Below are 13,392 nucleotides of genomic sequence, written 5' to 3' on the forward strand. Positions count from 1 at the left end.
TTATTGTCCTTCAACCTTTTTGCTTTCTTTCTGCCCTTTTTTTTTTTTTTTTTTTTTTTTTAAACTTTTCTTGCTTTCAAGTTTTTCTTTAATTATATTTTTCAGCTTTTTTTTTCCTTTCCATTTCTTTCAATTGTACTTTAAAGTTGCTCCTTTTTCTTCTTCGTTTTTAAATCTTGTATTTTTCATTGTTTCCCATTAAAATATTCTTTTCATTAATTTTCTCTCTAAACCCCTCATTTATTGTTGTTTTACGTTCATATATATTTTCACATGAATCTCTATACTCTTTACCATATATAGATACTTTTTTCAACCACATTATGCATAATATACCATTGTTGATTTTCATAGAATTATAATTTTATTTAAGTTAAAATTTTAAACTTAATAATTTTACACTGCTATGGAAAATTTTTTATGAATATCATTTTTAGTTTGAAAAGTAATTATAAATTGGCTATACTTATATAGGTTTATTATTACTAAAACATTATTAGCATCCTTAAGAAAACATAGTTAGCATATCGTGTTTCAGTTTGGCTTAAAAAAATAAGTCTTATGATTAAGCATATTTATTTGTTTCTTTTTTGAAGAAAAAATGCTTGTAATGAAACATTACTTATCATATTTAATAATTTAAAATAAATTTAAAAAAATGCAAATTGCAACGTGAGAAAAAAGAATGTTAATAACGGGACGTGCCTAAGGCACGTTCCCTCAAGCTATCTAAAATAAGTGCCATCAGCTTACCTTGCATTACGTATTATAAATAAAATATTCGACAAATGAAAGTCGCTTAATTAGGATATAAAACGGTCACCGGGTATTTTGAGAAAGTCAAATACAAGAAGGGAAAAATAAGAGTGCAAGTTTAGACATGGGAATACTTCTTTCAAGCTTTCTTGGCCTGTTTTTCCTGTTAGCTCTCACAAAGATATTTCACAAACTATGGTGGATTCCCACTTGCATAGAATCTTTGATGGCTTCTCAAGGAATTAGAGGCCCTTCTTACAGATTTATTCAGGGTAACGCCAAGGAAATGTGGAACATGAAGAAGGAAGCCATGAGCAAACCTATGAGTTTGTCTCAAGGTCACAACATATTTCATAAGCTTCAGCCTAATCAGGAGTATTGGGCAAAAATTTATGGTAAGAAAACTCAATAATTTGGGTATTTGGCACATCTATTATATGACAAGTTTGCCATAAACTTATTATTAGTAAAATCACAACTTAAATTTAACAAGGCATAGATTATCCTCGAATCATCTTATTAAAATTTAGACATAAACGCCTCCATGAGCTCGTTTGAAGGAAGAGATTAACATTAATTCTGACGACGACCGGCGCACATCATGTCACATGCATGAGGGCAACTCCTTCCAAATTTTAATATCATTTATCAATTTGAGACACTTGTGCAATATTTGATTAAATTTTAGGGTAACTTGCTTAACAGTTCAGGGGCCAACTTGGCAATCCATTCGCAGATTTAATTATGGCCCTATGAATAATACTTTCGTGGATAGAACAACTCTGTTAAGTATTCTTGTTTTTTCCTTGATAGGAAAAAATTATCTTCAATGGCTTGGTACACAACCTCAGTTGGTCATAACAGAACTGGAGCTGATCAAAGAGGTACTCAACAACAAAGATAGAGTTTATCTGAAATCCGGGGCCCAACGTTTTGTCAAGAAGCTATTTGGAGATGGGCTTGCGGTAACCGAGGGTGAAAAATGGGACAAATTGAGGAAACTGGCAAACCATTTCTTCCATGCAGAAAACTTAAAAGTAAGTTTCTTTTTAACTTCACTAGTGATTCATCGTTTATTATATTGGTAAGTTCTTGACTTAAGTTAAACAATTTGCTGGCATTGTCTTATAGGGTATGGTTCCTGCAATGATGTCTAGTGTTGAGATGATGCTGGAAAGGTGGAAAAACTATGAAGGCAAAGAGATCGAGGTGTTTGAAGAATTTAGGGTGTTGACTTCAGATGTGATTTCCAAAACGGCATTTGGGAGCAGTTACCTTGAAGGAAAGAAAATCTTTGATATGTTGAGGAGATTGACCTTTATAGTAACCATGGGTTTTCTCAAAATCAAGCTTCCCATCATCAGGTAAGTGATTCACTTTATATACATTTAAAATTTTGAAGACCACCAATCGGATGGTGAAATGGTTAGGATGTTTTTCCTCATTTTCTCATGGATAAGTTAAAAAGTTCGATACTTTATAGTCCCACTTTAATTTCCTTGCTTAGTCAATAGGCTATGCGGTGTTGACGCTAGTCTTCTAAAGATGTAAGAGAAACTGAGTTCCTGTAAAATTGGATCAAGTCATTTTCATTCTTTTAGTGGGTCCGTTATGCTTTAGACAGAGGAGACAAGAAATAAGATGATACCATTAAATCTCTCTTCTTTATTAGAAAAAATGTAGAATTGAACCACCTGCTTTTAAGAACTCAATTAGTCAACTTTCCCCTTTTTGCAGCAAGTTCACAAAAGATGAGATAGAATCTGATATGCTTGATAGAGAAATCAGTAACTCCATAATGGAGATGGTCAAGAAAAGAGAAGATAAGGTAACGAGTGGAGACGAAGATAACTATGGAAGTGATCTTCTTGGTGGGCTAATAAAGGCCCACCATGATGCCGATGAAATGAAGCAGATTTCGATGGAGGATTTGATTACCGAGGTCAGGTCATTCTATTTTGCTGGACAGGAAACCACTAATAGCTTGCTTGCATGGACTGTGTTGCTTCTAGCAATCCATACAGATTGGCAAGAGGAAGCAAGAAAGGAGGCGGTCAACTTATTTGGTCAACATAATCCAATCGCGGATGGCATTGCAAGACTAAAAGTAGTAAGTATCCTAAAAGCGTACAAAATTCACTGAGTTCCATCTTAATTAACATGTGAAATTTTTAATTTTTTTTTTTCTGGATTGATATGTAGATTAGCCAGATAATAAACGAGTCTACAAGACTATATCCTCCCGTAGTTGCCTTTTCGAGGCACGCGGCAAAAGAAGTTAGACTGGGGAATCTCAATCTTCCTGCTAAAATGGAACTTGTCATCTCCAATTTACCACTTCATCTTGACCCTCAGATATGGGGAGAAGATGTGTACGAGTTTAAACCGGAGAGGTTCTCAGAAGGGGTTGTGAAAGCTACTAACAACAACTCGGCCGCGTATTTTCCATTCGGAATGGGGCCTAGAACTTGTGTGGGCATGAACTTTGCACTTACTGAAGCAAAAATTGCTCTTTCAATGATTCTAAGACGCTACTCTTTCACGCTTTCCCCGGCCTATGTCCACTCACCCTATGCGTTTATTACACTTCAGCCACAACATGGCATTCAAGTTGTGCTACAGCCACTGTGAATACAGGATGGTGATCTTTAAACATGTTGCAGAAAAAATGTTTTGTCCAAAATTAAAACGAAAAGAAAATATAAAGACAAATTGTCCTAGTAATAAGAGAACCATCTAACTATATATAGTGAATAAGCATGTGACGGACAATTTGTTTTTCTATTTTTCTTAATAGTTTCCTACGAATTTGGAGTTTTCTGACTTATTTTCATTTTGTTGGCTTTGAAGGATTATTCTTAACTTCGTAATTGTATATTCCTACTACAAGGCCAAACTAGAGCAAAGTAAATAATTATAATTGAATAATTATAAGCAAGCATCTTCAGGAGTGTTTCTCTTTTCTCTGTATCCCTTTGTTGGATTCCACTTCGACTCAGAAGTAGCGAGCTTTTTTTTTTTTGGCTGAAAAGAAATGGTAAGTTTATTTTTGAGAAAATACAGATTTTATCTCCTTAAATATTTGACTAATTCTAATATAAAAAGTAGAAATATATTGGATAATGTTAAGAGTTAAAATAAAAAGGGCTCCAAAAGTATTTTTAAAAATTGCCAATTTATTTTTTCCGTCTTTCCTTCATCGCTGGATATCTTTTGTTTTAAAGGCCAACATTAAAGATGATCATCAGGCCAAATCTTGTCGAAAAGCTCAGCAGTAGGATTATAGGAGCCACACAGTACTTGTCTAAAGAGGAGAAATACTTGATTCATTTAAAGTTTATAACTTCTTTTAGAATGAAGTTTATAACTTTATGATACTGAAATATGATTATAAATTTCAAAAAATTTGGGTGTTTATTTATAATATGCAACTATAATAATTACAATAATTATTATTATTTTATGACGATAAAATAAGTTATAAATTAAAAAGGTAAAATTTTTGTGTACAGGACAACATACAATTATAGTCACAACTCACAATTATAAACAGTTGCAATTTGTAATTTTATAATAATAATCAATATCAAATATTGCAATATACAAAAAGAGTAAAACGAGTACTACAAACAATTTTAAACAATAGACAAGGACCATAATATTATGAAAAGGTAGACATTTTTTAAATTTGTTTCTTGAAATGGACATTTTATATAATTTCTATCAATTATTGCAATTAATTTTTATTATTTGTAGAATATCTTACATTTTTTTGAACATTAAGATAAGCTCATTACGATGTCCCCTCCAAATAATTAAATAAAATAATAGATGATCTGTAATCCATATATGTGTAGTCTAGTCTAGTCTATCTCACCCAAACGAAAACAAAATCAATATGGATGGCTAATTTTAGACCTTTAGATGACTTTGGCTGAGATTTTCTTTATATTTGAGCATATTTAAATAAAAGAACCCTAGTTCCCAACTTGGAGAGAATGAGAGGTACAAAAATTCTCAGAGAGAAGAGCTTAGAGTTGGAGATTCTTGAAAAATGCTTGGAAGTGATTCTTGAAGAGTTGAAGGCTTGAAGCTCATCTTCACAATAGTTTTTTTTTTCCTTCTCCCTTTTTCTTTATCTTTGTAGTTTTTTTAGTTTTTGATCTTGAATTTGTAATTCTGGCTATGGATTCCTCTATGTTGAGCTAGATTATTATTCTAGGGCTTGATGTAGCTTTATTTGAACTATGTTTTGATTAACTTGTCAATTGTTAGTTAAATTCCATATTAATTTATTTATATTTCTCTATGCTTAGTGTTTCTAATTTTATGTGGCCAATGAGTTAGATAATTATAGATTGTGATTTTGATGCTCGAGAGAGATTGATTTCATAGTCCGAAATTGAGAAACATAGTCTAGGTGGTTGTGAGTCGGGGAGGAGATCGACACTTAGATAATCTCGTTGAGAGTTTAGGATATTATGAGATCTGGAGGTGGTCAAGTTTTAGATTATCAACTAGGATTTCTATTGTTATGAGGCCAGGAGGCGATTGGTATTTGATTTCTAATTTAAGGGCAAAACTTAATGAGTGTATGAGTAAACAGATTAGATAGGAATATTGATTCGGGTATTCGTGCATATGATTTCGTTTAACACTTGGGAGAGGTAATGAGGTTGGATTAGGTCCCTTGATTAATGAATTGAGTGGAATTGGTTGGCAATGGTTTGATAGGATGAACATAGGAATAATAAGGTGAAGTCAAGTCCCTATTACATTTGTGCATAGAAGTTTTCCATATTTTATTTTATTTTTGTATTTATATTTGTTCTAGTTATATTTTTATTTCATTAAGTTCGATTGCCTAGATAAAGTTGAGTTACGATAATCGTGGTACTTAGCGGTAATTTAATATCTAATATCTGCAGAGACGATACTCACTCACCCTTTACTATCAAAACTTAACACCGTATGCGTGCCTTTAAAGTAGGTCCCGTAGGGCAATTTGACCACCGTTGGCATTAAATTAGACGGTCTATATATAGTGAGAAGATTTTTTTAACTGAACTATTCCACTCACTTCATAAGCAGCGTATGATTTAAATTGAAAAATCAAGATCAATAATCGTACGGGTGGGGACGGTTAGTCAATAGCGTTGGTTAGTTAGGGGTTGTTTTCTTGCAGAAAATTATAAGATATATGGGAAAAGCACAGAGAGAGAAATGAGGATTTTTTTTTTTATTACTAATGAGAAACTTTTGATTTTACTCAATTTTGTTCTCTTTTGGTGACAAATTTTGTGACCTGATATTGGATCGTGCTATTGTCGGAGAAACGGTAAAAGGCTACTATGATGCCACAACCAAATTGGATTATTTTAGTGGACACGATGTAGTTGATGAGTACAAGATGTTATTATTTTATTTTGCCGGACATGGAATAACTTTTTTCCAGTTTGTTCTTTCTCCATCTTTCTAGAAAAAAACCTCGTAACTGGACAAGTTTGATTGCGTGGCTTGAAAAAAAATGCGTTTATTAAACAATGCTATATCGACAATGAACTTTTCTATCTGGCAGAACTTCTGTTTAAGACAACAGAAAATTGGCCTTATTAGGGAACTAAGGTAGAGTTTTCAGTTTTCTGTTTCGACTCATAGACAAAATCTAGGTAATTGCTGACAAGTGAAAAATAATTGCAGTAACTAAGTGCCTTGATACGAGTCCAAAAACACGTGTCATAAACTAAAATATAAGTTACAAAGACTAATTAATAGAGTGAGAAAGCACCGTAAAGTTTATTTGACACAGTAAAATTTGAGCATGAAAATCTTTTAGGTGTGTGGTTTTTAAATGCCAAATGGTTGGTTGAATGCATCCAAAACTATCACTCTAGTCTAAGCGTTTTAATGTTGTGTGGAGACACCTTAAAGGCGACAAAAGTTGTTATCTTTAAGTATCATAGTTTTCTTCAACATCATAAACATGAAATCTTTTGATAAATATTCAAATTTATTAACGAAAGAAGGAGAAGGCAGCAAAGCCAAGTAGGGAAACATGAGAACTTTGGGAGATGTAACCATAGTTGTTACAAGCTTTCTTGGCCTGTTTTTCCTGTTAGTTCTGGTTAAGGTGCTTCACAAACTATGGTGGATTCCGACTCGCATACGACATTTGATGGCTATGCAAGGGATCAAAGGCCCTTCTTACAGGTTCATCCATGGCAACACCAAAGAAATCTCCACCATGGAAAAGGAAGCCAGGAGCAGAGCTATATTGGGTTTGTCACACAACATATTTCCCAAAGTTCAGCCTCATATTGAGTTGTGGACCGACATATATGGTAAGGAAACTTATGGCCATTACATTGTTCTATAGAGTGAAACTCTTGGCTTGAGAATTTAGTTTCTTTTCCCTATTGAGTACAGGAAAGAAATATCTTCAGTGGCTTGGTCCTCAAGCTCACTTGGTCATTACAGAACCAGAGTCGATCAAAGAGGTACTCAATAATCGAAACAGAGCTTATCCCAAAACAGATGTCAAAGGCTTCGTAAGGAAGGTATTCGGAAATGGCCTTGTGACAAGCGAAGGTGAAAAATGGGGAAAAATGCGGAAACTGGCCAATTATGCCTTCCATGGAGAGAGCTTGAGGGTAAGTGATGTAGGACCGAGATAGAATATGGAAGAGAGATAGAATCTAGATAAAAGAAAAAAAAAAATCAAGAAGAGCAATAGAGGACCCAAGAAAGAGATAGAAGAATTAGAAATAACAGGAGGAAACTAGAAACGCAGTATCATTAATCAATCATCAAAAGTCTTAATGAGAATTAGGATCGAAACCAACAAAAAGATAAACAAAAACACAAACTCAACTAAATTCGAAATAATCCTACGAGATAAACATGATCCTAATTTAAAATTAAATATTGATGATAAAATGTACGTAACTGTAAAATATAAATTCAAACTTTAATCTTGTTGTTCCGCGTTAATAGTAGGTTTGTTTGTTACTGCTGATATTGTTATGTTCATCAATTCTTAATTTAAGCACCTGATGTAATTATCTGTGAACGGGGGAAAAAGGAAAAATTGCATGCAACGTTTGCTAACTTACCAACGGATTTTAAGAACATATAGAGATACTATATATGGTGCACAAAAATCACAAAGCAGAGATGGTGCTAATTGTATGATGATATTGCTTAACAGGGTATGAACCCTGCAATGATCTCCAGTGTAGAAACAATGTTGGAAAGGTGGAAAAACTATGAAGGCAAAGAGGTAGAGGTGTTTGAAGAATTTAGGTTATTGACTTCAGAAGTGATTTCTAGAACAGCATTTGGGAGTAGTTACCTAGAAGGGAAGAAAATCTTTGATATGTTACAGAAATTGAACTTGTTAGCATTCAGAAACCTTTACAAAGTTAGTTTTTCTGGCTTCAGGTAACTTTTTCATTTAGAATGAATATGGACTTGCAAAATAATCATAATTTCTCAAAACATGCACTCAATTTAAAGATTCCTCATTCTCGCAGCAAGTTCTTCAAAACTAAAGACGAGGTCAAATCCGAAATGCTTGAAAAGGAAATGTGCGACTGCGTGATAGAGCTTATTAAGAAAAGAGAAGAGAAGGTAATGAATGGGGAAGAAGATAGCTTTGGCAGTGATTTTTTTGGTGTGCTGATAAGAGCTCACCATGATGCCGACGAGAAGCAAAGGATTTCGGTTGATGACATGGTTGATGAGTGCAAAACATTTTATGTTGCTGGCCAAGAAACCACTAATATCTTACTAGGCTGGACTGTACTCCTTCTAGCAGTACACTCAGATTGGCAAGAGGAGGCAAGAAAGGAGGTCCTCAACTTATTTGGGAGGGAGAAGCCAAACCCAGATGGCATTTCAAAACTTAAAATAGTAAGTCACAGAGTGAAAACAAAAAAGAAACTTTTTTTTAACATGTGAAATTCTAAGCTGATCTTAAATTTATCATCTAATGCAGATGAGCATGGTCATCAATGAATCTCTCAGATTATATCCTCCTGTCATCACTATTACACGAAAAGTAGGACGGGAAATTAAACTCGGAAAACACATTCTCCCCGCAAATCTCAACTTGTTTATCTCCAATTTAGCACTTCATCATGATCCTCAAATATGGGGAGAAGATGTGAATCAATTCAAGCCAGAGAGATTCTCTGAAGGGGTTTCTACGGCCACTAACAACAATGCAGCAGCCTTTTTTCCCTTCGGGATTGGAGCTAGAAGCTGTGTAGGCATGAACTTTGCAATCACAGAAGCAAAGATTGCTCTTTCAATGATTCTACAACGCTATTCTTTCACCCTTTCTCCGGCCTACGTGCACTGGCCGTTTCAGCGTCCTACACTCCACCCTCAACATGGAATTCAAGTGATTCTTCAATCACTGTGAATGCCAAAGTTGTTATGTAAAAATTTGCAGTCCATACGCTGGAAAATGGCCAAATGAAAGTAGTCTATAAATAAGTTAGTCAATGAAGACTGCAAGTTAAACGACTGTTGTTATGATGAATAATCCTGTAAAATATGTGTTTTTTTTTTTTTTAAAGGAAATGCTATATAACCTCTGCTCAAAATCTACTAGTTGATGTTATGTGTTAGCGAGGTGTTCTGCGTTTTGAAGCGGAAATCTACTAGTTCATTTTTTAGTGAGTGCTTGCTTGCACGGTAAAAACCTTGCATAGGCCCTTTTCTAAACGTTATAAAGAAGTAGAGAGAGAGATATTGCATGAATTTGTGCTCGTAAGTGCAAGTCGCTTCAAACAATAAAGTGTGTGAATAAAAGTGTCGATTTCACGATAAATGTGTTTAACTTTGGTTAAGTATTAAAATTAATCGGCTATAAGATTATTTGAACAACCGAAATACATGACGAATAAAAAGAACTAATAAAAATAACAAAGCAAATAAAATTAAGTGACGAAAATAAGTAATAAAAATACTAGAGCATTGATTCCACCATAATTAATCTGCACTAATTTATTACTAAGTGAATCTCTTAATTTATTAGTCAAGAACCCTTAAGTAACCAAATTACATCTCCCCAACGTCAAATTAGATAATATGTTCAAAACCTAATTCCAATATCCTGTTAAAAACTGAGTAATTAACAGTCATTAAGCTCTAGTTCTCCTAATGACTAGAAAGGTAATTTAAGCCTCCCAAACTCAAAAAACGTAAGTTGTACTATCTAAATTAGACGTATAAATTACCTCTCCGGAACGTCAAATTCATACATCAAATCAATTAATTCATTTCCCAACAAATTAAAAACATTAAGAATGAGACAACACAAATAAACTATGAAAACCCACTTAAAATAAATTAATGCTTCATAATTAAGTAAATAAAAACTCTAGAAAAACAACCATTCCATTACCAAAATTTAACAAACTAAAATCAAAGGTTTCACTATTTACAATTCACAAAAATAAAGATATGAGAATAAGAATGAAAAACTCATTTGTCACAAGCTCTAAAATCTTCTTTCTTCTTCTCCTCTCCTTGTTGATATCCAAATGTTTTCTCCTTGCTGATTTATTAAAAATAAAACCTAAATCTAAATCAAAATAACTAAAAATATATAAATATTTTTTTTTCATATTTTTCTCTCTCCCTAAAATGGCTTAAAAGCCTTATTATTTTGCTTCTCCAAAATGGTGTTTCTCTCCTTCTGGGCTTGCTGTGCAGAGCAGCCACAAAAATGGGAGAGATCCTAAAACCCACGAACAACCTAGTGCTGAAATTTTAGACAGACCGCCCGCGACCGCCTGAAAAACCTGAGTTTTTGTCCGAGCCTGAGCCCGAGCCGCCTGAGAAATTCGGGCCGCTCGCCCGAGCCCGAATTTCACCTTGAACAGGCCGCGGGCTTGTATTAGGCGGCCCGAGCCTGCCCGAATTATTTAAACTTTTTTTTAATATTAAGTTATTTATATATATATATATATTACAATTTATATATATATATATATTACAATTTGAAATGAACATACGAACTATATAAAAAAATTATGTCTTTATTAATTTTTAAATTTGTAATTCATGATTGTCTCGTTAAAAATCTTATCAAGAACAACCCAATTGGGATAAAAACTTGGCAAGGAAAAAAAAGTGCAATCATTTTGTGACGAATTACAAATTATACAAACTTACATTGTTTATTAAATTACAAATACAATGTAAAAAGTAAATACATATTTACAAATTACAAATTTACAATTTAATTTGAAGCAGAGGGATCGTCTTCAAAATTAAATGTTAATCGATTAAATTCATCGATCCATTCTTGGCTTGCCAGTGAAATTGTATCTTGTAGACGTTGATCGGCCCGATCTAAATCCTTAATGCAAACCAAGGCTTCAACAATATCCTTTTGCAATGCATTCCGGCGTTCCTCAAGTATTCTTCCTGTCGTACTGAAGGCTTGTTCGGATGAAACAGTGGAGACCGGGATCGAAAATATATCAATTGCCAATCGAGTTAGGATTGGCCAAGTTAATGCCCGTGCCCTCCGCCATTGAACTAAGTCAAACGATTCTGCCGCACTGCCGACTACTAAGCCTTCACTGAGGTACGCCATAAGCTCGTTGAAGCTGCTGCCGCCACTGCCACTTGTTGATGAAAATCCACTTCCACTCACAGCTTCCATTTGAGTTATCTTCTTCTTCTTCTTTAACCCGAAAATATGCAAGAATGAATGCGGGTTTTCATATTGTTGTTGTGGTTCCTGTACTATAGAGTAGTGCCGGAACTTCGGGTCGGCGGGCTGCCCGAAGCCCGAATTTTTTCAGGCTCGGGCGGGCAAGCCCATTTCCCGCCCACCCAAGCAAGATTTTCGAGTTCGGGCTCGGGCAGCTCGAATTTGACATGTCCACACTTGCCCGCCGCCGTCTAACCACCGTATACCGCCGTCCGCTGGGATTTTTTTGAATTTTTCCGACCATGCCCGAACTGCCCGAATTGCCCGACCTGAAAAATGCCCGAAAATTCAGTGTGCCCGAAGTGCCCAAACCCGCTGCCCGAATTCACTCAAACGGGTATTTTTTTGAATTTTGCATGAATTTTTCCCGCCTGCCCGAGATGCCCAAATTGCCCGAATACCTGAAAACAGCTAGTTTTTTGAATTTTTACCCAAATTCTGCCCGAAAACCCGAACTGCCCGAGTTGCCCGACTGCCCGAATTACCTGAAACGGCTAGTTTTTTGAATTTTGCCCGAAAACCTGAATTGCCCGAGGTTGCCCGAATTTCAAAAAATAGCCGTTTATCCCGTAAAAATCATTTTTTAACCCCAAAATTTCCCTATAAATACCCCTCATTCCCTACACATTTTTCTCACTCAAACTCTCCACATTTTTCTCACTCAAACTCTCTCAATCTCTCTCAATCTCTCTCAATTTCTCTCAATCTCTCTCACAATTTTTCTAAAGCTCTCTCTCTCAAATTCAACTTATTTTTTTATAATGGATCCTTTTGGTTATAGTGGTATTCTCATTAATGCCCAACACAATGTAGAAGAAGGGCAATTTCTCACTAATGAGTTTGTTACGCAGCAATCTACTAATCCAAGCCATGGTGGACGTATTGGAGGTCGTGGTCGCAATAGTGGACGTGGAGAAGCGGCGACGAGTGCGACTGCGTCTGCGTCGGCAAGTGTTGCAACCTCCAGGAGGAAATGCAAGCGTACCTCGACAATTTGGGATCACTTCGACATAATTGACGAGGTGGATAATGAAGGTAACACTAAACATATAGCTCAATGTAAATATTGTTTATCTAAATTACAAGGCGACACTATTCACGGCACGACACACTTGAGACGACACTCCGAAAAGTGTCTTCAAAAGCTTAGCCAATCTAGCGGACTCGAACTCCGCCAAACACAATTATCTTTTGATCGCGCAACCAGTGGTCTAACCACTTGAAAATAGATCCGCAAGTAGATCGTATGGAAGTTGCGCGAATGATAGCTGCTTTAGATCAACCACTTAGTTTTGTAGAGCATCCTAATTGGCAACGATATATTAAGGTTGTACACAATCCTAATGCACAGTTCACTTCAAAAACTACTCTTAGGAAAAATTTATTAAAATTATTTAAAAAAGAAAAAGATGCATTAATAAACCTTTTACACTCGACTAGCGGGTGCGTTGCGTTAACGGCAGATATTTGGTCTGCCATTGCCAATAAAGATTATTTAGCTGTAACCTGACATTACTTTAAAGGATTTGATTTAGATAAGAGAATATTAGGTTTTAAATGTGTTCTAGAATCATATAGCGCAGATTTAATATATAACACAATTTTAAATGTAATTGATGAATTTAGATTAAGAGATAAAGTAATGGCTATAACATTAAATAATGCTAGTGCCAATACAAAAGCAATTCAATTCTTTAAAACTTATTTAAGTCTATTCGGTGACGGTACTATTTTCCACCAACGTTGTGCATGTCATGTAATCAATTTAATAGTTAAATCCGGTTTAAAAGAAATGGGTAATCACATTAAAAGAATTAGAGATAATCTTGCATGGATTCAAGGTAGTAACCAAAGACAAGAAGATTTGTTTAGGTTCTTACAAGCATTAAATATACCTTCTAGAG

At 34.8% G+C, this 13,392-nt stretch overlaps 2 protein-coding genes across 2 annotated transcripts in view; both read left to right on the forward strand.

Moving 5' to 3' along the window:
• LOC21409125 (cytochrome P450 CYP749A22) overlaps positions 1 to 3,416 on the forward strand; it is a gene marked incomplete at its 5' end in the record, with an annotated part of 7,233 nt that extends 3,817 nt beyond the window's left edge. Inside the window, 5 exons of the mRNA XM_010093318.2 lie at positions 938 to 1,151; positions 1,570 to 1,793; positions 1,888 to 2,120; positions 2,494 to 2,866; positions 2,959 to 3,416. Of these exons, the coding sequence (XP_010091620.2) occupies positions 938 to 1,151; positions 1,570 to 1,793; positions 1,888 to 2,120; positions 2,494 to 2,866; positions 2,959 to 3,387 (1,473 nt within the window). The remainder of the gene's footprint in view (positions 1 to 937; positions 1,152 to 1,569; positions 1,794 to 1,887; positions 2,121 to 2,493; positions 2,867 to 2,958) is intronic.
• Positions 3,417 to 6,811: 3,395 nt separating this feature from the next.
• On the forward strand, positions 6,812 to 9,215 carry LOC21409126 (cytochrome P450 CYP749A22). Its single transcript, XM_010093319.2, has 5 exons — positions 6,812 to 7,097; positions 7,183 to 7,406; positions 7,964 to 8,196; positions 8,289 to 8,667; positions 8,753 to 9,215. Exons 1-5 carry the CDS (start codon positions 6,812 to 6,814, stop codon positions 9,179 to 9,181), a joined length of 1,551 nt encoding a protein of 516 aa, XP_010091621.1. The 3' UTR covers positions 9,182 to 9,215.
• The last annotated feature ends 4,177 nt before the right edge of the window (positions 9,216 to 13,392 follow it).

The sequence above is a fragment of the Morus notabilis genome, unplaced genomic scaffold (genome assembly GCF_000414095.1).
Source record: "Morus notabilis unplaced genomic scaffold, ASM41409v2 Scaffold73, whole genome shotgun sequence".
NCBI classification, from domain to species: Eukaryota; Viridiplantae; Streptophyta; class Magnoliopsida; order Rosales; family Moraceae; genus Morus; species Morus notabilis.